Here is a 26,899-nt window from a genome sequence, read left to right as displayed (position 1 = left end):
CACACTCACACAGCCGTGCCCCATTCTGCGGCCTTTTTCCGCCCAGCGGTCTGTCTTTCTGTCTGCCATTGGGCTACTTAATTACGAGCCAAAAGTGTTGCAAATGTCGTTGTCCCTGCTCGTTCACCTACCGCCAAACCGCCAGACCCCTACAGACCTCGTCTGTATATTGTCCTCCCCAGCCTTTCTGTACTCTCATTGCACCCGGCAAACCCTAGCAGACCCTTCAGTTTCTCCATTGCCTGCCATCTCCAGCCCTTGTCTGGTGTCCGGTCTACAGACCACAATTATTTCCGTTTTAATGCTGCCTCTACCTCCACTTCCACCTCCGTCTCCTCCGCCGCATCTTCTTGGCCATTTGCTCGTCTCCTTTTTGCTCCTTTTTATTTCCGTTTGGTGTGCGCTCCCCTCTCTCGCTCTTCTCTTTTTTTGCGTTAGTGGGCGTGTCGGATGCTTTTAGCGTTTTAATTAAATTTGATGTTGATTGAACTTATGACTGCCGCGAAAGAGTTTTTCTGAAGTTTGGAGAATCTGCTCCTGATGTTGCCCCACCATTCAGTCTTTTGTCTGCCACTCTGCCCCATGCTGCGGCAGCTTCATTAAACCGAAAAGCATACTTTGTGGCTGCATAGAGCTGCTATTAGTGGTGGAGCCGAGGCGCCGCCCCTCCTGAGCACCCGCCTGGCGTTTGTCTAAAGCTTAATGCGCGCCACAAAGTATGCAACGAATTTGAATTTAATTTGCAATGCAGTCGAAAAGTCCCCCTCTCCCTCGTCCCATCCCAATGCATTTGACTCCGCCAGCACGTGCGTGCGATCGGGTATATATCTGCCACAGAAATGACAGTTGTTGTGCCCCCCCGCACCCCGCCCCCTTTGCACACCTCTCATCGCAAGCTCTTCTTCTTTTCACCAGCAAAGGGTGGAGCGTCTTACGTGTCAGTGGAGCTCCACGTTCCATTGCTCCATCGCTCCATTGATGTGTGCTTGCCAGTTCCTTGGGTTGCACTTTTTCTAATTCTGATGCAGGATCTGCTTCTGCCTTCAGTGCTGCGGCTGTTCCCACAGAACCAAAAGAAAGTATTGGGAAACCAATGACGCTGCACTTTCACCGGACACGCTGCTGACACGTTGAGACTGAGGCTCTGGCTGTGGCTCTGGCTCTCGCTGGCTGTTAGTTTTTTACTGTTTTTTTTCGGTGTCATGCCACTGGAATTAGTAGAGCAATTCTCTTCGGTTGGGTTTTCAGTTTTCCAGCTCTCTAGCTCTCACCGAACTCGAAGGCGGTTGGTCGGTCGGTCGGTGGGTCGGTCGGTCCAGGTCGCCCAGGCGGCTGCTCTAATGAATTTGCATTTTTTATAAATCCCCATTGATGTGCTCCAGTTCTGGATTCTGGCCAGGCTGCACTCTTCATTCATACCCTTTGCTGCCGCGCCAGAAAGGCATTTGTATTTTCCCGAAAGGTGTATAGAGGGTATTTCCTTTTCGAATATTCACACGATTTGTACCAGAACCAAAAGAAAGTATTGGGCAATTATCTAAAGGAAATGGAATAACTTTTAGCGAAGGTTTCTTTAGGGATACGGGAACAGATTTCTACCTTGAAGTACTCCCAATATATCCTAGGAAGAAAATTTCCGAATATGAAATACAATCCATCAATCTGCAAGGGTATTTAAAGCCTTTATCAAGCCTTCAACGTAGTTTTCGTTTTGGTGGCTAGCTCGTTGCAAGCTTGTTGCATTCAATGTGTGTCATGGGGCACGGGGCATGGGGCATGGGGCGTGGCATGTGAACACGCCTAGTCGGAGTATTAGGGCCATCTCAACCTTCTCAGCCCTTGACTGATGGACACTGAGTGCTGCTGCTGCTGCTGCTGAAAATCCAGGCCTCTCGCTTCTTTTTTTTGGAGCCGGCCCGAAATGTTTGGACGTGCTTGCAAATGGGGAAATGTGGAAATTTCGTGCTCAATCAAATCAAAGTCAGTGGCACCTTTGAAACTTTCGGAACGAGAAACGAGTGACTGCTCTGTGCGGCCAAGGATGAGGAAGAGTTCTCGGACGTCCCAAAAGACTCATGAATATAGCCCGTATTGATTACCAGAGTATCATATCCCTACCCTATCAACCGCGCACGACACTTTTGTGTTTTTTTTGCGGGACTGTGATTGAAACTGCAAAACGAGTGGGTGGCAACCCTGGCCAGAGTTGTTCAGAGTTAATTGGATGCATTGCTTGGGACTCTAGTTCTTGTTCCATCGACCATCCTCGACCATTGGCATTGAGAATGGCATTTCCCCAACGGCATCATTAGCCTCTTGCCCCAAAAGTCTTAAACTCGAATTAAAAAGGGTTCTCTCTCGCACTCCTTTTTCTCTCATTTTCGTCTGTTTTCTACGTCTGTATTTCTGTGGGAATTCCCCCAGTGGTACGTACCGCCCGGCTCCTTAGCTTAGCAGCGGCATTAACTACAAGTCGTTATTATTGTCTAGGGCCTTCATCGGCCACTGCCACTGTGACTGCCACTGCGACTGCGACTAACCCAAATAGCTGTAGCTACCTCTCTCTTTCTCCCACACTCCATCTCTTTCCATCTCTTTCCATCTCTTTCCATCTCTTTCCATCTCTTCCACGTCCATGTCTTGTGTGGCAGAGTCAGAATTCCAATTTGTATTTGGATTTTGGATGGGCGTTAATACGCACTGATGACGACGACGAGGACGACGACGAGGACGAGGACAATGTTGATGCTAGGGGATAAGGACGAGAAGTCCACTCATGTGTGATTGCTTCTCTCTGTTTGTATGTGTGTGTATTTGTGTGTGTGTGGACTACGGGAATCCTTCAGTTCTCTACTATGATGTTCAGCTGCTTAGCAACACTAGAAAGATCATCTCCATTACAATTCTGTTAAATTATATTTTACGTGTGGTATTTACAGCATATCTTAGAAATGAATCCGTTTTCGGGAATATTTTGTGAAACTTTCACTAAAGAAAGCCCTTTCATTGCAGGATGTCAGCCCTGAACACTGGATCTATTCAATGCTTAAAGAATTGTGGCCACACACATGTAAGAACATATTTGTGTGGTAGGTGCATGCCTCCTCCATCTGATTGTGTGCGACATGAACCACAGGGGAAATTAAAGATACATTAAATGCCCGCCAGCCGAAGGCAGCGAGTGCCCAAACCGTGCTCATTCTCCTACCGAAATACATGGTGCCATTGCCACGCCCCACCACTTCTTCTGGCCCCAAAGCTACTTTCAAGTCTTATGGGCAATTTGTTGTACTTCTGTCTTCCTGTCGTTCTGTCTCCGCCTCTGGCATTTATTGTTCGGGCATTTACTCGTTTCCAGGCAGGTCGCCCGCTCTGCCGTTTTGGAGGCGGCCAGAATATTCCACTAATTAAATTATCGACAAGTTTTGTCGCATAAAAGCAAACTGTTGCCCCCGAGTGCCGAAAATAAAACGACTGGCAGCAGCAGCAGCAGAGAAAAAAAAGAATTAGATGGAATGAAAGTGGCTGTGGCACAAGTTTAATCAAAGTTTTTGGCCGCTCGATTTTAATGAGGAACTTTTGCACATAAATAGAACTTAATTTTCTATTACTGGACTACCCACCTAGCCACCGGCACCAAGCCCCCCCGCCGCCACTTCGTCCCAGGCTCGCTTTCATCGTTGAACAAAAGCTCAATGTCATGGCTGGTGGCTTGGTGGCGCCCGGGGGCTGGTGGTCTCCCAAAAACACTGTCGCCAGACCCAGAGACCAAATATATTGCTCGGCAAACTTTTATGTTTTAATATTTAATTAAAATTTTGTGTAACGTTTTGTTAATGAATTCCTATTTGACGCGCCGCCGCCCGTTGCACGTGTCGCGTCCTGGCCACAGGCTCAACGGCCATCCGGTTCGACCCGCCCCCTCCCTCACACTATACCCTCCACCCTGCCCCATCCTGCGCCTAGACCTGAATTTATTCACGTTTTTTTTAGCATTTATGGGGCAGGGGACTAGAGATGTGCGCCAGTGTTGGGCAGCTATAGCCAGTGCTGGTTAACGAAAAATATTAAGAATATTGCAAATAGAAAAAAAATAATGCAAAGGATAGAAGAAGTTTTATAATGTTTTTTAATAACAGTGTTGGTAAACTTACATGGGTTTTTGGCTTCCGAAAGTTCTACACTTTCTAGCGATACAAGTATCTGAAAATACAAATACACTGGGTGATAAATGAATCTAAAACATAACATTTGTGGTAACATTATTTACATTATTTATTTATAGGACAGCATACGGAATGCGCCTCACCATCAAGATAATATTAAAAATATCGTTATATAAATATCCCTTTGTATTCCATCTTGTTCCATACTAAACCCAGTGCTGGTTAACGTAGATAAAGCTGAGCTTAAGGTCCCTCTCAGGTGTCCATCTCTATCATCCCATTGCGTGTTGGTTTCCGGTCATTCGTGTTTTCCCTTCTTTTTTTTTGTGTGTTTCATGTTGTATTCCTTTTTTTTCTTCTTCTTTTTTGGATACCCAAAGGAATGGTAAATTTATGAAATGATTTTAATTAGCTCAACGCTTTTCGTTGTTTTGTTGTTGCCCCCGAAACACACAAACACACAGGAGGGAAACAAAACAAGAGGCAGCCATGGCTCCAGGCCCTGGGATGATGGCTGCAGGGGTCTTCAGTGTTTTGACCATTTTTATGCCGTTTTAATTTGGGGAATAGGACACACAAAAAAAAGGGAAAGTTTTCGCCTGGGAAACAGAAAATCTGTCATTGGAAAGCATCAAAAATATAACAAAAAAAAACCATAAATATCCTATCCCTATTAAAAAACGGGCGCTAAAGAAAGCGTATAACATAAAATCAACTAAAAAGTTTTCATTGTGGCAAGCTGTAAAGCTGCAAATGGGGGGCAGGCAGTGGTCGAAGGGAGGGGCACATGCCAGCATAATGAGCAATTATAGAAACAACAAACAAGAGCGGTAAAAGTTATGACTGCGACAGCGACAGCGACGACGCTTGTCAAAAGGCTTCCCTATCCCCATCCCCATCCCCATCTCCATTCCCACTCTATCCATAAAAGTTTTCTGTAATATTAACTGGTTCTGGGCTCTCGGTTCGGGCCGTAAGATCATTAACTATGGATATGTTCTGGGGGATGTTCCACAAATTGAGTTGTAAACTTTGTTCGGGAATTGCATGGCGAAACGCCATAGTGTCGGACACTGGTTTACTTATTGTACTGCCTCGGAGCTTAACTTTCCTTTGAGGGCCATGGAACTTAGTTTGGTAACTCTACTTTCGGCTAGTATAAGTTAGCTATAGATAACGTTTAATAGTTAGTTATTAGAAATATATCAATTATACTCCTGCCAGTCCTTTGACCTTAGAACCTATAGCTGGGTTAGGACTAACGCCAAGTTACTTAGGAAGCAAACTTCTTGCCAATGTAAGCAGCATTGCCAGGGGTAGAATTGCCGACTTTAGAGTCGGAAAATTCACAGTTTTATAGGGGATACACCTGAAACTGAAACTCAAACAACTTCTTTCGTTGCAAACAGTGTGGCAGTGTTTCAGGAATAGTTTCCCAGCTGTCAGCTGGGGATCTGCAGCAGTTTCACAGCTGTCATACCGCTTCGCTTCGCTTCTCCGGTAGCTGCCACTCTTCTGCCAGGCTTCCGCTTCCCCCCTGCCCCAACTGTAGGCCCGGACAGCATTTGAGCGCATTAAAAAGTTAGCAGATTTTTTTCCCAAGCCCCAGACCCTGGCCAATGGCCATTCCCATGCCCCGTGGAGCAGCTGGACGTAAGGCTTTATGCGAATGATGAAAGTGAAATGTGTAAAACCGCACAAGCCCTCGTTTCGGACTCAACTCTCGGTCAAACAGAAGCTTGCCTGCCTTTGCCAGCTAATTGCAACTAAAAAGCTGCTCATTAAGCCAGCAGGACTTCCCACAGGACTTCCCACAGGACCCCCCAGGCCCACTCCGGAACGGCACTCCCCGGAATGGTGCTAAATACAATCAAATTAGTTGTTTCCGCTTCTGAAATTATGCGACTTCCGGTCCGACAAAATGCTTTCACGTGTGTGTCTGTGCCAGTACCTTTTATTTTTATTTTTATGTTTTTTTTTCTTTTTCATTTGGTGCTTCCTTTATTTTGTATTTTGTTCGTTTCAGTGCCTTCCTCTGGGTCATGGGGCGTGGGGCGAAACGTCAGCGGATTGTCAATGATTTCAAGCTGGGGAATACTTGGGTACAGAAACAGGGAGTGGAGAGAAGGGGGAACGGATCGGAGGCAGTTTAAGTTAATCCGGTGTGTCGCCGGTGGAATCTCTCAGGACAGATAAAGCCCGGCCATTCGGAGGCAAAGCGATTTCGATTAAATTGGTTCTATAAAAGTGACCCCAGCACTCCCTCCACCAAGGTTGTGTAGGACCTAGAGCCTTGAATAAATACACCGTAAATATTCTGGAAATCCCAGCTGGCGAGCGAAGCAATGAAAAAGCTGAGAGCCGGTGCCCAAGTGATCGAAGCTACCAAAGTCCTGCCACCGGGTATATTATCAAATCAACACATGGACATGGAAAGCAACGATTGATGGATTTAAAAAAAATATTCTCATATGAAAAAGCCACTAAAAAACCACTTGAGAGGCAAGACAAGCCCACAGAAAGAGTGGAGGTCATAAGCTAGTGATTTTATCATTTAAAAGTGAGTACCATGGAATAATCATATGAACATTTGGGCCTCCTACCCTTACGATAAGAAATAACAATGTTTGCATATAAGGAGGTTCGTTTTATGAATAAGATCTAAGCTCACAGAGCTTCATAGCAGAATACAAATATGGTAGTAACCATTCCTCCTATAAAAACCTATGATCGCTCTACAACCGGTCAAAATATTGAGAAACTCCGGTAGGCCGAAAAAAGGCCTCGTACGGGGCTAGGCGACCTACTTGGGGCTCTGGAAGGCTCTCGGTCGCTCTTTCCTTCTCTGAGAAATAAAAAAAGGTGCTACATTAAACTCGCAATTGAGTTTCGTGATGAAATAATGTTTGCACGTAAATGGCGGAAACTCAAATCTCGAATCTGCAAGAAAATTGCAAAATATTTTTGGTAGAGATTTTGCAGATGTTTTTCCGTGCTGTGCTCTGCTGTGCTGTGCTGTGCTGTGCTGTCCACCTGGTGGGCATATTTTGCATACATACGAGTATGCGATGTGTGTGGGAGATGGCAGGTGGGGGGGCGGGAGCCGTTTTTCGGCTATCTCTCAGCTGGGAAACGAGCCATGAGGCAGGGGCATGAGGTGAAAATGAGCGTGCCACACAACTGGCTGCCTGACTGCCCCGCCTGCCTTCCCGTCGTTTTTGTTGTTTAGTGTGGCACAGTTTTGCTCCCATAGAATGGGGCACACGGTCAGAGAGGGAGAGAGAGAGAGAGAGAGAGAGAGGGGGGCACTGGCACTGGAACAGGAACAGTCACAGGAACAGAAACAGAAACAGGCATTTGGGGATTTATTTGCATTTTACTTTTGCACTGCTGTTGCAAATAGTTTTGCCGCAATCTGTGTCGTCTCCTCCGCTGGCTGTACCTTTCTCTAACTGTCTCTGTCTTTCTCGTGTCGCGTTTGAAAATTTATGAACTTTTCCATACAGATATTTTAATTTTTTAGTTTCTTTGGCTTTTCCCCCCAAACAACGAGTCCACGTACGGGACTAAGCGCTTAAGGCGCCGTCTCTCTCTCTCTCTCTCTCTCTCTCTCTCTGTCTCTTCGTCTCGTTTTGCATCTGTCTCCCTCCCCCACTCGTATTCTGTTGTCCATGATGCATGACTATGTAAATAGACATTTTTACACTATGAACACAGTTTTCGGCATATTACAGAGTCAGATTTTATTTCCCTCCTCCGTCCGCAAATTTGTTTGTGCACCGCTCGCTTCTTTTACTCCTATTTTTTGGATGTTTTTTTTTTTTCTTTTTTGCATAATTTTATTTGTTAACTTTTTGAATTGCTTCTACCGTTGAGAGGCCACTCTTCCACTCCCACTCTCGCTCGGCCTTTCTCTCAATTATCATCTGTCTCTATCTCTTTGCATACTTGATGAGCTGTGAAAATATGCCATGTGGACGGTCCAAAATTGTGTATAATTTACGTTGGCAATTCGTTTTGATGGCAAAGAGGTCAGACGGGGGTCTATTTGTATCTGTTGGAGCTTGTTTTATCCACTGGATATGTAGTATGTGGCTAGGGTAGATCCTAGGTGAGGCAAACTTTCGGGCATCCGACAGGAATGGGCTTGGGTCTGTTCATTGTTCTGGCGTCTCGACAGTTGAGATCGATCAATCGTAACCTGGGTTGATCTATAATTGTCAGTTTATTTTATACTGAATTAATCAGTATTTATATATATCGAGAATTATAATGAACAGAAATGGGCTTGGGTTTATTGATTGTTGAGTTGTGGTTGATCGATATTTATCGATTAATATTTTTTATTGATATACTGGTTATATTTATCGATAACTATCGATACTACTAATTATTATATTAGTTGACAAATATTTAAATATGTGCCATCATGAGTATGAAAATAATCCATATTAAAATTTGTATTGAAAGTGCAATCAATGCTGATTTGTAAGTAATATCGATATGGCTTTCAATTAAACGCCTAGCAGAATGCTTCAATAATTGGAAAAAGCCTTCAATCCAGAAGTCGTCTAACCGTTGACGTTTCATTGGATCGGGGCAATGAAATGAATAATTCGAAATGCACACTGAATCGGGGAAATCAAATGGAAATTCGTTCATAGTCGGATGCAAAAGTCCTAAAGCGATGTGGCAACTGTATGCTGTTTTTTGTACTCTTTTATTTGAATGCATTTAGACCGTCTCCCCTCCTGCATGCACCCCCGCCCCGAACGCTGTGTGTGTGAAATAGAGCTAGTTATTCGCCTGTCGCCTGTTGATATATTCATGAGAGTCCTTTATAGTGGCTATATACGCGTGCATATATGTATGTGTGTAGGTATATACTCTAATGGATATGTGATTGTAGTGAGTGACAGTTGGGGCGGTGGGGGCTGCGGTTGGGCTCTCGGCTTTCGGGTTGGATAATGGCAGAAGGCGTGGCCAGTGGCCTACCGCGTAATTATATGCGCACTCGGCAATATTGAAATGAAATTTCTGCCTAAACATATTTAATCTCTGGCCGAATCTCATGTAAATTTCATTGGGCAATGCGATTGGTTAATCAAATTGAATCCTTAATTATGAATGAACGAGAATGCAGCTGGCATTCGAAACCCGACACCAAAAGCTTTCCATCGCATCATCCGCCCAAGCAGTTGACATTAAGCGTTGATATAACTTATGCATTATTATCCAACACTGAACACCGAACACTGAACAATGAACAATGAACGCCGAACACTGTCGTGCAGAGCTTGAAAATATTTATTTTAATAAATTAAATGCAGTTTTTCTGCATGCAAACGAGCGCATCAGCATGCATTTTTCACGCATATTTCAAAGGAGGGCTGGGTGGTGTAAGATAGTAGGAGAAATGTTTTTTATAAACCACTCCGCCACATGCACTGCATCTCCTGCCGTTGCCGTTGCCGTTGTCGTGCCACCGCCTCCTGCCACCACCTCATGCATATAGAAATGATATGGAAAAAGGCAAACAAAAATTACTTTTATATTTTGTCGCTATTTTTATATTGCCAACACTTGTGCGGAAATTGCACGATGAAACGACGACGCTGGACCCCAAAAGCGGAATGGAATGGAATACAGCAATACGATGGAGCTGGAGCTTGAAACCTGGAGCCTGAAGCCTGAAGCCTGGAGCCTGGAGCCTGGACCCTCGTAATGGAGCCGGGCAGTTGCACAGCAAAATTGCTCATCCCACCGCGGTACTCTGCATTTTGTAGCCAACGGTAATATACCAGGGGTTCCCCCTGTAACACCGCTCGCTGTACGAGTGCCACTGCCAGTGCCAGTGCCACTGCCACCCCGTACAAACACAGAGAGAGAGCTCTGGATGTGGATGCTTTCCGCGAGAGAGATATGCGAGCCACGAATGCGCCATATTTCAGCTTGAAACAACACAAAAAATTCTTATATATATATATATGTATATAAAAAAAACCACATACAAAGCTATGTGTCGACTTTTCGACTAAAGGGATACCCGCTATTAGGGAAATTATCTGAAGAATCATGTAACAATGTTACAATCGAAAGAAAATTGCATCCAAGTTGGAGTTTCTTGCTAGCAGATCCCAGGCAGAACCCAGACAACACCTAGGGGACCTACGGAATGCTTTCTTCTGTCCTACATTTACTTGAGTACAATATACCCTGGTGTTCTATGTTGTACCCTGTACAAAGAATAACCAGGGAGATGGGAAATAGAGACAGCGACAGACACAAAGACAAAAGGGAAAGAAATAGTGGAGAATTAACAAAATTATGTTTCTTGTGCTTTAAACTGCCGTTGGCCCATTGAAAATTATTATTTTGTAGATGCTTTTTGCGTCCTCTCTTTTTCCCTTCCTCCTGCTGGCTTCGTGCGGCAGACATTAAATTTATTTTATGCTGATTTCACTTTTGACAAATAAGCTAAAGAGGCCAGAAGAAAGTGGCAAGGAGTGGGGAAAGGAATGGAGAGTTGGGAATTGAAATGGTCGAGGAAGTGGTAGCTGAGGAATGATTTAGATGGCTAATTTTGGCAAAGGCAACTAAAACAAGACATAAAGGACATTCCAAAAACAGGAAGTCACTCAGCACAAACAAAAGAGCAGACAGATAGAAGAGTAGGAAAGCTCAAAGGAGAGCTTAGATAAAGATAAAACAGGAATCACCCTTGGGATATTGGATGATTAAGTACTGAAAAAATATTTTGTTGTGGCCAAAGCCGAACAAACGAAATGATTCGAATAATTTTTCGGACATGTTCGATCACTCCTTCTGTCTGAAACGATGCGTTCAACGAACCAATACATGTCTATGCCTCTATTTCTGTGACGTTTCCTTTCATTCTTCAAACGTTTCGAACCGTTTCGAATCGTTTCGAACCGTTCCAGCGCATAGGCTCAAACAAAAAGAGATCTCGAACAGTGAAGAGATGCTATGGGGAATTCCAAAGAGATTTGTGTAACCCGAGGCAGGTCTAGTAAATGGATTATAGGAGCTATAATCTTGAATACGTACGAGTAACTGCTGCATTCCCTGGCAGGAAAGTGAACTTTCACTTGAATAATCGTCGCTCGCCGGCGAGTTATCTCGCACTTTAAATACGTTGGCGAATTTTAATGAAAACGTCCTTTCAACGCAGGATAAATTATTCAAAAGTTTGCTCCTGCCACAGAACGGTAGGTCGGTGGTAGTGGCAGTGGCAGTGGCAGAAGATTTTCTGTTGTTGTTTTTGTTGTTTGCCTGCCATTCTTATTTTTCACCTTTTGCCGCTTGTGGAAAGCTCTCTGTGTCTCGCCCGCTTCGCCCCTTTTCCTATGCGCTGCTGAAGCGCTGTCCGATTTTTGCATTGTTCGCCCCGGCACCTCCGGACAGCAGGGGGGTGGGTGGTGGAAGGGGAGGGGGAGTGGATGTTGGGTCTGCGTCTGCGTTTGGGGCCACATCGCAAGTCCACTGCCTGCCACCTGCTCTTTTCTGGCAGCTTCTCGCTTTAGCTTCCTGTTCATCCTGTTTTTGTTTGCTGGCCGTTCGTTCGTTTACGAGTGCGAAACTCTTGAATGAGATTCATGCACTTCTCTTCTCACTTAACTCCCTCTTTCACTCCCTCTGTCTCTCTCTCTCTCTTTGGTCGGGAGTGTCAGTTTGACAGAAATAGCCTGCAGTTTGGTGTGACTGTACTTTTTCCTTTCTTGTACCGATAACTGTTTACCGACAAAGGATGAGAATTGGAGCATAACAATAGTAGGTTAAGGATTCATCATGCTGCAGAGGTTTATCTGCCCGTAATCCTACTTTCAACACTTTTGATGTGATTAAAGATCGCAAACTGATGGAGGAAACCTGCACAAACCTTATGGTGGGACTGTATTTCAGACACATGTATTTGCCTGAATTGCTTAAGATTTTAAACTACTTTCAATCTATCCCAAAGAAAAGTACCACTCTTATGTGCCCAAAATATGCCATCAAATATTATTCTGAATAGAGGCATCTATACGATAAACATTATGAACAAATTGTTAAAGAAATTTGAATAGTAATTTGAAAAGTGTTTGGGTGTGATGTGATTTTAAATGCTAGAAAAGCTGCTTTTTTTAGATCCGAAAGATCTATCAGACAGACTAGATGTCGACACTGAGCTCTCCGAGTTTTTATCGTAGCCAAGGTGCACAAGGACGGCATAGTCGTCTGGTTCGCTCTCAGTGTCCGATTCGGAATTTAGCATCGGCTTATCTGGCATCTCAGTCTGTGCTCCAGTTGCAGACTGCAGATCATTACATCCAGCTAACGGGTTTGAGCTGCCCGGGTTGATTTTACAGCCAAAGCGCTTCAGAAGGTTATCTATTTTTAGTTCGCTGTCGGTTTCCGATTCGACATCCGACTGAATTGGCATCGGTGCAGCTTTTATCTCAGTCTTTGGTCCAGTCGTAGTCATCGTTCCAGCTTCAGCCTTTGGTTCAGTTCCATCTTTTGATTTAGTTGCAACCACAGTTTTAGTTTCCTTTGATTTGGTTGAAGCCTTCGCACCTGTTGTAGCCCTTCCTTCAGTGATAGCCTTGGAGCCAGTTGCAGTTCCGACCGTAGTTCCACTTGAGACCATCGATTCAGTTGCTGGCTTCGTTCCAGTTTCAGCCTTACGTTCAGGTGCATTTTTTGATGTATTTGGAACCATAGTTTTAGTGGAAATATATGATCTAGTTGCCTTCGATTTGGTTGAAGCCTTCGCACCTGCTGTAGCCCTTCCTTCAGTAACAAACTTGGATCTAGTTGCAGGGCTTGATCCAGTCCCGAACGAAGTTCCAGTTGCGAATTTCGATTCAGCTGCAGGCTTCGTTCCAGTTTCATCCTTACGTTCAGGTGCATTTTTTGATGTATTTGGAACCATAGTTTTAGTGGAAATATATGATCTAGTTGCCTTCGATTTGGTTGAAGCCTTCGCACCTGCTGTATCCCTTCCTTCAGTAACAAACTTGGATCTAGTTGCAGGGCTTGATCCAGTCCCGAACGTAGTTCCAGTTGCGAATTTCGATTCAGCTGCAGGCTTCGTTCCAGTTTCATCCTTACGTTTAGGTGCATTTTTTGATGTATTTGGAACCATAGTTTTAGTGGAAATATATGATCTAGTTGCCTTCGATTTAGTTGAAGCCTTCGCACCTGCTGTAGCCCATCCTTCAGTAACAGACTTGGATCTAGTTCCAGGGCTTGATCCAGCTCCAACCACAGTTCCAGTTGGGACCTTCGATTCAGCTGCAGGCTTCGTTGCAGATTCAGCCTTAGATTTAGGTGCAGCCTTTGATGTAGTTGGAACCATAGTTTTAGCTGCCTTCGGTTGAGTTGTAGCCTTTTCTTCAGTGGCAGTTTCAGTTTCAGGGTTTGATCCCGCTCCAGCCATAGTTCCAGGTGGGACCTCCGATTCAGTTGCAATCTTCGTTCCAGTTGGTTGTTCCAGTCCTGGCTGTTCCTCCGAATTTGTTACCGTATCTGATGACGACCCATCCTCAGAATCCGTTGGCGATGCTCTATCCTGTGTGGCATCAGCATCAACATCAGCTTGAGCATCTTCAGCGTCCTTAGTGTCTTCTTCTCTATCGAAGACTATTGGAATTGCCACTTCCACTGTGTTGCACTCTTCGGTACAGGTCGTTTGCTCCCCCAGCTGCGTGAGGAGGGAGCCCGACAAGAGCTCGTGTACGATTATTTCCATTTGGATGCCCTGCGCCTGGTCACCCTTCTCTTTGGGCCTCTCCAATAGCAGCTGGATATCCAAGTCACGCAGGATCACGAAGTCGTTCTTCTCACAGAGAAAATTGCTGGGTATCTGGCTGTCCACGAAGTTGCGCGATTTGCGAATCATGCTAATCGAATTGTTGTACGAGCCATTGAAAAAGGTTATGGTGTAGTGGAACGGCTTCACAGTCGCGGGCGATGCCAGCCAGATGACAAGGAGCCCGGAGCCGTCGTTTTGGCTTCCTTCAGTCTTCTTACACTGCTCCTTCGTGTAGCGCATCCTGGCGGAAGGCAGTATGTCATGCCACGAGCTCTTGCTCACCATTATCATCATGGGCAAGTAGTTCTTGTACTTCTGATAATCTTGGTCCAAATCGGTGTTGGGGACGCACAGGTAATGGTTCGCTGGAGCGGTCTTCGGGTGTTTGTATATGCCACCGAACTGCAGCAGGCCGATGCACTTTGGTACATCGCACTCACCGAAGCCCCGGGGATCGGGGAACTTCATCCGCAGCGGCTTGCTCTCATAGGCATTACGGAAGACGAGGTTCGGGTTCCGGGCGTGATAGCGGCGCAGGTGCGACATCAGACAAGAGGGGAAGACATATTGACTGCAATTGGCAATGGGACATTGGCCCGGATCGCGCGACAGTTGATCCAAACGCTTGACGGCCTTCATCCGTCGCTCCTGATTTGCCGGCCTCGGACTGGTATTCGGTCTGTATATGGTAGACATGTTGTTTCAATGTATCAAAAAATAAATATTTTGTATAAAATATTTATTTAGTATTTTGGGAGATGTTGTAACTTCAACAAGCAATTTCGTTCTGACCTAAATGAACACAAGTTCCATCTAGGCGACAGGATAACTGACAGCCAGCACCGTTCCATGGCCAACCAACGTGGAAAATTATGATCCAAATCGATATACGAGTACAACTATCCCCAAAAGGGAGGCCTGGCCTGCTCTGTTTCTCTCGTTCTGTACTGAAGGTGGTCTCTACTTCGATTCGGTAACGAGGAGCATCATACACTCATTGTCGCTTACATTTTCTCGCAAACTTGTCTGTACTTTTCTTTTCTCTCGTCTCATTTTTCTTATTTTCCCCGTTCTGGAAAGAGTACGAGGTCCACTGTCTTCTGTATGCTGTCCGTTGTTCGCCGGTGTCTGGCGTTTTGGTATCTCCTTTCGTACTCGTACATATTTTTGATTAAGCATTCCCCAGATACGAATTAAATCAATAACTTTTGGCCTGCCAAACAAATTGAATTCAAAAGTTTGGAACGGGGTCGATGGCAATGGAGCCATAAAACAAAGTGGGTATTCCCACTTCCGTTGCCCTTCCGCTGGACCAATCGACCGCTGTATACCCTGTATACCCAAGCGACCGAGGGGCGCTGCCGTATGATACGTGAATGGATAGAAAAATACCAATGGATAAGCTTCAATCTAAAATATATTCTATGAATTCTATGGTGTAATTTTGAGGCCGCAACCTTTTCCACTCACCACTTAAATACCATTCATTTACGAGTGAGTGTATTGTAGGGTAGCAAATTGACCCCGCCCCAAAGGCACTTTTCCAGGGAATGGATAGCGCATAAAAACGGTTTGTTACCTGTCCGCCCCCATCCTCCTCAATAAGCGTAATGAAACGTAATTTGAATGGCTCTTAAGTGGCTTTCGGGTCAGGTGTGTGTACCGGTCCTTGGATCCTTGGGTGTGTGAGTACATGAATATGGGGAGTACTCGGGGCAAATCGAGTGAAAATCGAGCAGAATGCTGACCAAAATTAACTGCTCCACCGCATTCGGTAGCCGGCGAGAAAAAGTGATGTGAAAGGAGCAGGAGGCCGAGGGTCAGCAGCAGCAGCAGCAGCACAAGCAGCAGAAGGAGGAGAGATAGAGAGGGAGTCTCCTGTTCGATTTATGGCCCGGATAATGCAGGCGACTTACGGGCGTAAAAATTATGCAGCCACTGCATTAAAAAGCGCTGAAAGTGTTGCAGGACGCAAGCCAAAATCCCGAGGCATTAAACGTCGAACAGATGGCATCAATTTGTAAGCAAAAAAAAAAAAAAAAATACGAGCAGCGAATGAAAATGGAATGGAAAGAAAAGAAAAACCGAGCGAAAAGCGATGCACAGAGAGTGGAAAATCATGGGTGAAAACTTGGGAATTCTTGGCATTCGAAACCCGAAAGGAAGGCTACCATTAAATTCCTTAAAGATTGATAGTTCTCCACATATGTATGTACGTACATATGGCGGCTATACTAGTATGTATTCGATCTGCTAAATACATATTTGGAATGGGAAGATAATGATGCTGATCAAGAACATACTCGTAGACCACTCCGAGGATATCCATTACATTAAATTCGAGTGCACAAACATTTCCCGGCCAATGAATAGCCCAAACACTCACTTGACACTCACACTTGCTCTCGAATAGAATGGTGGGGCAAACAACAATTGACCGAAATGCGAGTAAAATGTTGAAGTAAAACGATGCTTCTCTCTGGTCTCCCACTTAGCGCCCGAAGGCAGGAACAGGAGCAGGACCCGGAGCCGGAGCACGGGCCGGGGCTGGGGCCGGGGCTGGGGCCGGGGCCGGACTCGAACCCATTCCGGCAATGTTGTAATGTAATGTAATGCGCGTGCTGCCAGAAAAAATAAAGAAAATGAGGCGTCAGCCGGGAGTCAGGAGAACGGGGTCAGGAGAGGGGGGGGGGGGGCAGGACGTTGGCAGCACAAAAGCCAAAAAGTGGCATAAAAAACGAAATCCTTCTTCTTTTCCTGGTTCTTTTCGAAGCTCGAATGAGGAGAGGCCAAGGAATCGAGTCCCCATCGATGGGTTCAAAGTGTTGGCGAGGTCAGTGGAGCCCTCATCCCCCCATATGAGTGCACTCTGTACATGTACATATCTGCCTGTCTGTCTGGCTGTGCCAATGGGTCTGAGTGTGAGTGCACTTGCCCCACACGTTCAATATTTTATGGTGTCGCTTACAGGCATCGGAGGAGCCAACGAAAAAAACGAAAAAGAAGCAAAAATGGTAGACGGCAAAGAGGCTGTGACTGGGCTTTGGGGAAAACGGTTCAAATTACGCAGACTTCGAAATTAATATGGAAAGCGGCTGCTGAATCGGGAAAACCAAGCCAAAGAGAGTCCACTTGGGGATGAGCAGGGGTCACGAGAAGGAGTAGACTCCCGGAAGATTACGTTACACTCACGGGAGGGTAGCAAGACGAGGCTGGAGAAAGAATTGAATTTTTGGAAATGGCATGGAGTGAATTCTCTTCTTGGGGAAGAAAGAATGTTCGTGACACGCGGCGACTGCCATCTCCAGCAGAAACTACCCCCCGAATTTCTCGCAGACATGGATGAGCAGGTGGTGGAAGGGAGAGCGGTGTGGGGGGGGCGGCACATGAAGAATAGGAAGGAGTGCCGGAGCTGGATAGCCCGTGCCTTCGGTCAATTGAAACGGTTCAAAGAACGCCATGGCCTGCGGTCTTTCCCCTCTCTGTACTTCTCTCCACTTTACAGTAGCGTTCTTTTCTCACTGCTTTCGTGTCTCTTTCGTTTCGTTTCGTTCTCTTTTTGGTCTTCTTGTTATATATGTATTTTATTTTTTTTTGTATCGACACGCTCATATAAATTTCACTCTGGCAAATGGTTTTTATTGGCAGCAAAACCCACTGACCCTACTGACCCCACAGCAGCCCCCAATCACCCAATCGCCCAGACCCACCCCCCGGTGGCGGGGCCGAGGCTCAAAAAGGTTAAATTTGGAAAATTGGTACGTGATTGGATTCAAAGCGCAAAATAAGTGCGTCAGATGGTTTGGTTCCCTGGTTTTGCCTCCTCTTTTCCTACTTATTTCACTTATGGGAATGAAAATAAAACAGGGTTCTGGGTGTGGGGATCGAAACGGTCTTTTCTTTTGGCACGCTGCTTGCCTCGATTTGTAATAAGAAATGTGTTTTCTTATTCGCCAGGAAACTCGAGAACATCCATGGGGTATATTGTGCTCGAAGATCTTTATCTATGATCTGCATCTGGTAGAATGAACTTGCGTGAATTTAGAGGTACCGCAAACTTGCCAGACACGCCACAAATACGAATGTAAAAACCAAATCAATGGAAGAATCGAATAAATACAACTGGCAGTATAGCAGAAAAGCTACCCAAAGGGTATCCTTTAGTCGCTTGTAGTTGATTTTGTGGTTTTGAGGTTTTGTGTGTGTGTTTTTTTTGTGTTGCTTCCCCCTTTTTGAAAAATTAGAACTTTTGCCAGAGCAAGACCTCAGCGAGGACAGCACATTCGGGCACTTGGCAAGGACCCAATATACGAGTATCCTGCGAGTATGCATATACTACATAGATGCCATATTTGCTGGCTTGCATACAGGACATCGGTGTGCGACTGAGTCCATATCCCTTAGCCCTCCATAAGTCTAAGTATTTGTGGTCTTGTGTTTGATTGCTGACCATAAAAGCGGTCATTTGTCTGTTGGCCAGAACGGCACAGGGAACTCAACTGCCGGGGGAGTCTGTAGCTAATAAGTGGATATTGGTATTTGGATATCCATCGGGGGGAGACACCATGGCGTATGAGCAATATTTCAATACCTTTGCTTGGACTGGCGTGAGAGCATGGCGAATGAGAGAAGCAGATTGAGGCATAGTAGTGTTCTCTAATATTCAGAAATATAGCACTGTATTAGTTCTGAAGAGCACGCTTGAAATCATTTTATATTTGTTGAATTTTGTGTATAACTTTTATTGCCAGTCCATCAATCGAAAATTCAACCGTAAATCATCTTTATTATATTGAAATGCTTATATATGTATTCAGTGTAGTCTTAACTCAACCAATAGTCGGTCTTACGCGGGCTACTTGTCCGGAATCAATAAACCAAAAAATAATAACAATAATAGTTGCTGTCCTCTGATTATTCATTTTCATCTACCAATCACAATTTTATTAATTTTAATTAAAAAGTCATCACAATATTTTTTCTGGAATTTGCATTCTCGGATTCATGGATGTCACGGATGTGCCTTCATTCGCGTGTACATAGCACCATATAGCATATGCATGACAATTTACAGATTAATCTGTCAAAATGGCGCTGTTTTCCATTCTGTAACTGCTTGTTGTCATCATAATTAATTGGCATTTATAAAATGGCCGCGGCGCCAGAAAATTGCAATGCGAAAATGCAGTGGAGCCCCAGATCTCACTTCTGTGTGTGATTTTGCAACCGTCCGCAGCGCCATGCTCATAGAATCTGATTGCATTTAATCACATAATTGCAGCTAATTAAAACCGCAAATACGTTCAGTCGCTGACAATATCGATGAATGCTGAATGGCAATAGAAGTGCCTGCATATACTAGTGCTCGTACCGGTACTCGTATGCGAACTCACAGTCTGCCTGGGCTGGCTGCCTGAATTCAAATTTATTCAAGTAAGTATTGAGAGTATTCTCGAGGACCTGCTCGAGGCTCTGGCACATCATTAAATCACAGCAAAAGTTCACTGCAAATGCATTTCATTTGAAAATCGTGACCCCCGGACTACCGCTTGCCGCTTGCCACTCTGCCACTCTGCCACTCTGCCACATAGTGCCACTCACAACATTGCAAATCAAGAGAACTGCCAGAGGCGGCTGTCAGAGGAACTGACTGACTTTGAGAGGAATCGCACGAGCACATCAAAGTTAAAGCCAATGATCGACCAACAGATACTCAGCAGCGCATCAAAGAGTGCCAGAGAGATGATGGGCAACTGTGACACAAGTTTTCGATCTTTGAGATGCATTTTAAATTTGCCAGAATCCCTGCGATGTGACTGGTGCTAGATGATGTCTCGGAAAGTAGATTTTGCTAGAAGACACGACTGTGAGGGAACTTGAAGCGGAACTATCTTATGAATAAGACTAGGCTGACACTAGGGAGAAATCTCCGTGATGCCTACCAATTACTCGCCAAAGTTCACTGGACCCATGTGCTATCCCTTGAACCGCCCCCTTTGAACTACCTCCAATTAGACAGGTGAAATCGTGTTTATATCATGGAGAAGATATGAATAGACATGCAGTAGAGGTCCAGGACTCACCTAGAGTGCTGTCGCTTTGGGCTGATCCGGATGTGGCTTGGCTTCGGTTTTAGTTGCTGGAAAACAGAAAGCTGACAAGAAAATGGGAAAACTTTAAATGAATAAAGTGTCAACAGGTGGCGTACGAAAGGATTTCATTTGCAAGGAAAATGCATTGTGCTTCTATTTAATGTACAGCTTATACATACATACATGTATATGTAAAATGTGTTTTTAATTTGTGCACTTGCTTTGTCTTTGGTTGAGAGTAATCCCTTTTTGCCTTAACTAAATTGTACTCTTTGTTCGACACGGCTTTTCCTCTTTGCCGCTGCTCTCTCTTTTGGTTGGGTTTGGTTTGTGGAAAAGCTTTTTGTGGCAAATTTAATTTCGGTTTGGTTTCCTTTGGCAAATTCTCTGATTAATTTAAGCTCTCTCTAGTAATGCATAAATTAATGTTAAATAATGGCAAGAGTGGCAGCTGCCAGTGTTCACACGGGGCCCAGAGAGGGGCACGGGCATACAGTGAAGAGTGGCTAACATGGAGCAGCAGTAAGCGAATCTGAACTGAATCAATATACTTGTGAAATTATCGGTCAGACAGCCCTTCCCTTCCACTCCCTCAAACACAGGGGCACTGAGCGAAGCGAGCGAGCCCAACAGGCAGCAGAAACAAGTCCAAAGTGCGCGTATTTCTCCCAGTGGAGCATCAATTATAAAATTTCAGGACGATGAATCGTGCGATGTGCGAAAAGGTTCTTTCCGCTTCATCGGTCTGATGCAGTCAGCCAGCCATTCACTCATTTACTCATTTGCTCATTACAGCCCAGCTCCGACATGCACTCCAAAACAGCCCGACAGACCGACAGACCGAGAGCCCATTGCATGTCTTTCCAACGTGCCATCATTCATCATGGTGCTACATGGTTCATGGTGAGATCCACTGACAATTTGACATTGTTTAGAGTCTGACATAGACTCCGATGCTCACTCACATTTCCGAATCATTTCACTTACGGTTTGACACGAAAATGTCGAAAATGTTCTTGTTCAGTTTACTCTGCACAATGAAAATGAAATGGCAACATGGTTAAGTCTTCAGAAACTCATTTAGCATTCATGAAGCTGGAAATCATTCGATTCGAAACTTACAGAAACTGCTTTTACATCCAGAGTTTAAATGCCATTTTGTCCGCCAATTAACTACAAATTGGTTTTGACTTTGATGATCTGTTTGACAAGTCTTTCTTTTGAATTGGTTTTACTATATCGGATATCTTAATCGTTTTCTTGCTTCCTGTGTGTGTGTGCTGCTCCCAATGGTTAACCTATGACAATTTCCAATTACAATCAAATTTTGTGGCACAAAACATTTTTATATCCACTTCTGTGGTCATATTCATTCGCCACAGTCCATACGCCACACAAAAAGCAATAGCAGTCCTTAGTCCAAAAACAGAAACAGCAGTCCCCCAATCCAGAATATGGGACTCTATTCTCTGTCCTTCGATTGCCTGTTGCTGATGTGGTTGGTTAGGCCCAATCAATTAAATCTAATGATATGAGATTGTAGTTGTATTGTTTTTGGCTTTTTTCTTCTTGCTATTTTTTGTTGCTATCGGCTTTAATTGTTTCTCCTGCCACAGTCCCTGCTGTTAATTTGTTGTTGCTTCGTTGATTTGTTGTTGTGTATCTGTTGGTGTTGCTGATATTGTTCTTTTGTTACGGACTACGCACATTCGATTCTGTTGTGTATTGTTGCATCTGCTGTATGGGTGTGTACAGCTGCTATTAATTTGTGTGGTGGTGTGGGAGTGCATTAAGCTCATTTAATTTTTAATGTAGATAGTATTTGCAATATGTTTTAGCTTTTCATGATGTTTTTTGTGAGTACGAGTGCATCTGTTGTTGGTGAATCGTATTTGTTTATATAACTGTTCCACTGTTGTTGAATATGCCGTTGGTGTAACTGTTTTTGTATTTAGCTTTCAATACTATCGATGGCGTAACTTATTAGTCTGTTGTTGTTGAAACGTATTTGGCGTTGGTGTAGTTTATTTTGATATACATTTATTTGTGTTGGAATGTTATTGGTGTTAATGAATGGTCTAAAACTGATATTGGTGAAGCTCAAATTTGTAGGTTTTGTTTTTGTGCAACTGCGGTATTGTTGAACCTTACCATACGAAAACAAAGCAACTTTAAGTTGAGAGAATTAGAATATATGGATTCATTCAATTCAACTTTGACTTGATATATCTTTAGATATAGCCATTTTTTGGGCATGTGCTCTACTCATCCAGGGCTACAGCTTTATTTTTGTCTCGTTCAAAGCACAGGCAAAAGTTTTCATTTTGTCACACCGTGCAATCGTGAAAATTTCCTAGGTTTTCGTTCGAAACTTCGCCAATGCTGTCACTGCTGTTGGTGTCTTTGGTTTTTCTCTCTTTCTGTTTGAGTGGCACTGTTGGTGGGGCTGCTAATGATTTGGCAATGGGTCTGGGACTTTCTGGCTTTGGCAGTTAATGCCACTTAATTAATAACAGCAATGAGATGTTTACTGTTCTATTTGCCTTTCCCTGTATATGCCTAAAGTTTTTTCCCCACCGCTTTTCCGCAACGTTCCATTTGCCTAATGATTTCTGTTTCAAATTGTAATTTCATTTGTTGTGCCATTAAAGTCTTAAGTGCCAGAGCAAAGAAATAACTAAGCATTCCCTACCCACAGCTCCCAGCCTCAGCCTTAGCCACTTTCTCAGCCTCTTTTGTATTCAAGTGTGACCAGGCGGACAAGAGTAGCTGAAGTGTCGGCGATGGTAGAGGAGGAGAGCAGAGATGGGATTGAAAAGCAATAGGAATGTGAGTGGAATTCAAAAGGAAATGCATGCTCCTACATTTATGTATATATAATACTATATATTGCATTGTAGAACATCGAATAGCAGCCCAAAGTCCTGAAACCTGAAAAATTTGCATAGAAAAGCAAGGGAACTGATGTAAGGAAACTCCTCCCCAACATATTCTCCCTCTCTTCTCCTCTCAATTGAGAGCTGAGAGTTGGATGAGATGCCAAACAAAACTGCTGAAGGAGCCCCCCATATCCCTTTTCTGTATTACAATTGCAGCTATATGGAAAAGATGAAGACGAAGCAGAACCACGACCAGGAATACGAATGCTATTAAATACACAAGGGAAGCTACTTTTAACCCAAATCTGCGGGCATAAAAACCATCCAGAGCAGAGCGGGGCACAGGACTGGGACTGGGACTGGGGATGGTGCCACCAGTGGTGTGCCAGTGGAGCCACAGGAACAGGCCACACATGAGCACAAATACATAATGCAGCGGTGAAGCGACGGAGCCATGTGGAGCCTTGCCAAAGAGGCATGGGACTTACCCCACGGCTAGCTGTGGCAGCGACACTTGTCTGTGGCACAGTGGCAGTCTGGCAGGCGTCGTCTAAGCTTCACATCGATATATAAATGCCCCGCCGGCACAGTGGTGCAGTGCCTAAAGAGTCCGATTACGCCTGGAGAAAAGAAACCACTTGTGAAGGAATGGAATCTCATTTGAAAATGCAAAATTTGGCCCCACTGTTCCGTGCGCTGTTCTGACTGCATTTTGAGGCACTTTGGCGGCAATGCCTGGCGGCATTCGCATTCGCATTCAGCCACCAACTGGAGGATTGCTCGTGTTGCAGCGCCGTGATTAAGCCGCAATTTTTATACAATATTTGCATACGAGTGTTGGAGGTTGCGGCAGTGTTTGGCTGTGTTTGTGTTTGTGGCTCTGTCTGTGTCTGGGTCTGTGGCGACCACATAATGACATTCGCCTTTTGCCACACAGTGTTGCAAGCTGACGACCACGACGACGATGACGATGAGGACTGGTGGTCCGACAGTCATATAATACAGACACTACAATATGCGGATTATTAGGCATTATGCATATGTCTCTATCTCTATCTCTATCTCTATCAGTCGTTTTTTGCACCCGAGTGCCCAAACTCTTACCGCGCACCCCTCTCTCACTCTCGCCTCTCCGTTTTTAGGGTCCTGTCTGTGGGTTGTGGGTTGCCCTGGCATTGTGTGCTAACAATTTCTATTCAGAAAAGTGCGCTGCGCGTATGTGTATGTGTTTTGTGTTCCGTGTTCCGTGTGTGGCATGCAAATTTATTGTGTACTTTTGCCGCCAAGTTTTGCGGCCCCCCCGTACCACATTGGGAAAGCTAAAGTGAGCTTTTGATTTTGGATTTGCATTTGCCAGGGCATGCCATCCTTAGGGTTCCACGAAGTGATTGGGGGGCGGTATTGGGCGGGAGGTGGGCTCTGTTCTATGGGCGGTACAAGGTCTGTATCATTAGCATCGCATTCTGCTGCAGTTTTTTGCCACAACAGGGGTGTGTGAGAATTGGGTACTTATGGGGGGTTGCAGGGGAACACAGTTTCCAAATGATGCAAAAATATCCAAAAAACATCCAAAAGGAAACCTTCTTTGCTTAAGTACTATTTACGAAAGTTCACAAATATTTCAAATATTTCCTTGACATTTATAGCCATTTTGAAGAGTTTCCAAACTTTTCCAGGAAAATATTTTGGCCAAACTTTCAGAGCAACATTTTATCTCTGCTTAAAATAGTTGTTATTAATTTTGGGAAAGTTTGTGTGAATGTCCCAGGCTCTTATGTACATACCCCTGATTTCCAGAATATCCACAATTTTCATTCCATTTCGAGGGGGCTTTCATCGCCACTGCATTAGTGAATCTGCCTGCACATTTTTTACGCAATCTCCGATAAATCCTCGAGCCTTAAGCTAATGATTGGCTGCCTTGCTGGCACGCCCGCGTGCAATTCATGTCCCCACCATCGGATGCCGCAACTTGGCTTTGAGATTTTTTCATTTAATTGGTTTTTTGGAGGCCACGCTGCGTATACGCAATACGCGAGCACACACTTTGTTTCAATATGCATGTACCCCCCTTGTGATAGCTCCTCTTTCTCTCACCCGCATATCCGCATATCCGCACACACACACACAGCTGCTTGGGGGCTCAAAGTCACTTAACCAAATAAATTTTTGCACAGGAAAAAGAAGCGTGAGAGAGGAACAGAGCGCAAGAGACTGTGTGAGATATGGTGGGGATCCAGCTCTTTTTACCCCTCTCCTACGGTCCGCCCACTTACTGATACCCTTTTTAGAGGTGGGTGTGATGACTTCCACAAAAATATGACCATTACAGAATAATTTTAATGGATACATCCAAATCTAAGATCTTTCAAAATGTTCCAAAAAACTTACTAAATGTTGGTGCGCCTCCACGTTTGCCTAAATGCCTTTTATTTACGAAATCGTAGCTGACTTGAATACATATGTATCATGCTATAATTAATGCACTTTTATACTCTTTATAATTTAAAGCATAAATGTTTATTTTCTTAAAGTATCTACAGCAAATTCCCTAAGAGCCATGCGGTTTGTTTCCACATTGCATAGACCACAGCATCACAGGTCGAAAGAGAAGATATTTTCATGAGTTTTGTTGGATATCCAACGAAATTGGACGAGGAACAATATATCTTCTAGAGAGTGTCTAGATCATCGAGTACTCCTGAGCCTACCCTTTACATTTCTCCTACTTTTTTTTTCACTGTCGCTGTTGCTCAAGTATTTATTTTGCTTGAGTGCGCTACAGTTTTTAAGTTTGTTTGCACTGAAAACTCAAGGCACAACTTGCAAATATTCATTACAAACAAACACACACAGACACACAGACACACAGACACACAGGCACACAAACGTACACAGGACGAAGCCTGGCTGAGGGCAAAGTGGAAGGAAGTAGTCTCTCTGCCTCTATCTCTCTTTCTCTTGCTCCTTTGCTGCATCTCTTTCCCGTTCTTTCGACAGCGCGAACTTAATGTGATTAAAATTGTATGGCTGTCGCTGGCTATGGCTCCTGGTCTTTCCTTCGGTAAAGGAAAACGGAACAGTTTCAGCTCCGACAGACGAGGCTGTCCCTCCGTCTCCTCCTACCGTGCCACCATCCCACCGTTCCTCTGTGCTCTGGCATCTCTGGGTAGCTGCAAAGAATGTTTGAAAGATCCACACAAAAACAGTTCGACGTAGCGATACCCCGGCCTTCAAATTCAACCGCAAATTTAATGATGCTCGAGAACATCCATCTCTCTGTTGGCGATATTCGAAAATATGGCATACTTTCTGGGGCGCTCCCATTCGATCAAAGCCTTATGAATAAATAATGTCTTTACAAAAGTTAATAAATTGTTAAGGAGCTCGACTTGATTGAAATCCAAGGTATATATCAGTAAGTCTCCTCCTTTGGATGGATATCAGTATTGGTAGCAGATCAAACCTCTGCAGATCCCATCTCAGAGCTTTCCCTGTGGGTAGTGTGTCGCGAAAAGTGCCTTCTGTCGCATACTTTCCCGGGGAATCGTATGGCATATTTCTGGTCTGTGCGCTGCACTTTAAGGTACAAAACAAAAGCAAATCGTTAAAAGCAAGCACGTGCAATAAAAACAAACTCTGCCACACCGTCAAAATAGTGACTCCTCTGCCCAGGACACACACACAAACACAAGCAAAAACACACACAAACAATGTGTGCCACAGACAGGGAGCCCAGTGAGAGTGTGGGGCACTGGCAGCGCGGTGTTGTGGCACATCTTAAAGCGTCAAATTTATTTGGCCTTGCTTGATTTTATGTTGCGTTTATTTCGCAGAGAAAGAGAGAGAGCGGGCGACCCCTTAATGGATGCTTAAATAAAATTTTAAAGCATTTCAAATTTAGTGTTGAGTTTTAGTGTTTGTCATTAGTGTTTTGGCAGGCGT

At 44.5% G+C, this 26,899-nt stretch overlaps 2 protein-coding genes across 4 annotated transcripts in view; both read right to left on the bottom strand.

Moving 5' to 3' along the window:
- The window catches only part of LOC108164788, an 80,936-nt gene that overhangs the window by 22,076 nt on the left and 31,961 nt on the right, over positions 1–26,899 (bottom strand). For all 3 annotated transcript variants that reach the window (XM_033392147.1, XM_033392161.1, XM_033392158.1), the window contains 2 exons: positions 20,067–20,137; positions 4,155–4,203 (listed from right to left, as the gene is read on the bottom strand). The gene's annotated coding sequence lies outside the window, so the exon portion shown is untranslated. The remainder of the gene's footprint in view (positions 1–4,154; positions 4,204–20,066; positions 20,138–26,899) is intronic.
- Positions 12,150–14,782, bottom strand: LOC108164785 (mucin-5AC). The gene has a single exon (XM_017300704.2). The coding sequence runs from the start codon at positions 14,677–14,679 to the stop codon at positions 12,286–12,288; it is 2,394 nt and encodes a 797-aa protein (XP_017156193.2). The 5' UTR covers positions 14,680–14,782; the 3' UTR covers positions 12,150–12,285.

This window comes from Drosophila miranda, chromosome XL, assembly GCF_003369915.1.
Source record: "Drosophila miranda strain MSH22 chromosome XL, D.miranda_PacBio2.1, whole genome shotgun sequence".
Classification (NCBI taxonomy): Eukaryota; Metazoa; Arthropoda; class Insecta; order Diptera; family Drosophilidae; genus Drosophila; species Drosophila miranda.
Note: the sequence above shows the minus strand (reverse complement) of the source record. Positions and strands in the feature narration are given on the sequence as shown.

What these genes read in the sequence shown, in the direction of transcription:
- LOC108164785 (XM_017300704.2), bottom strand. Translation starts at nt 14,679, where the DNA reads ATGTCTACCATATACAGACCGAATACCAGTCCGAGGCCGGCAAATCAG.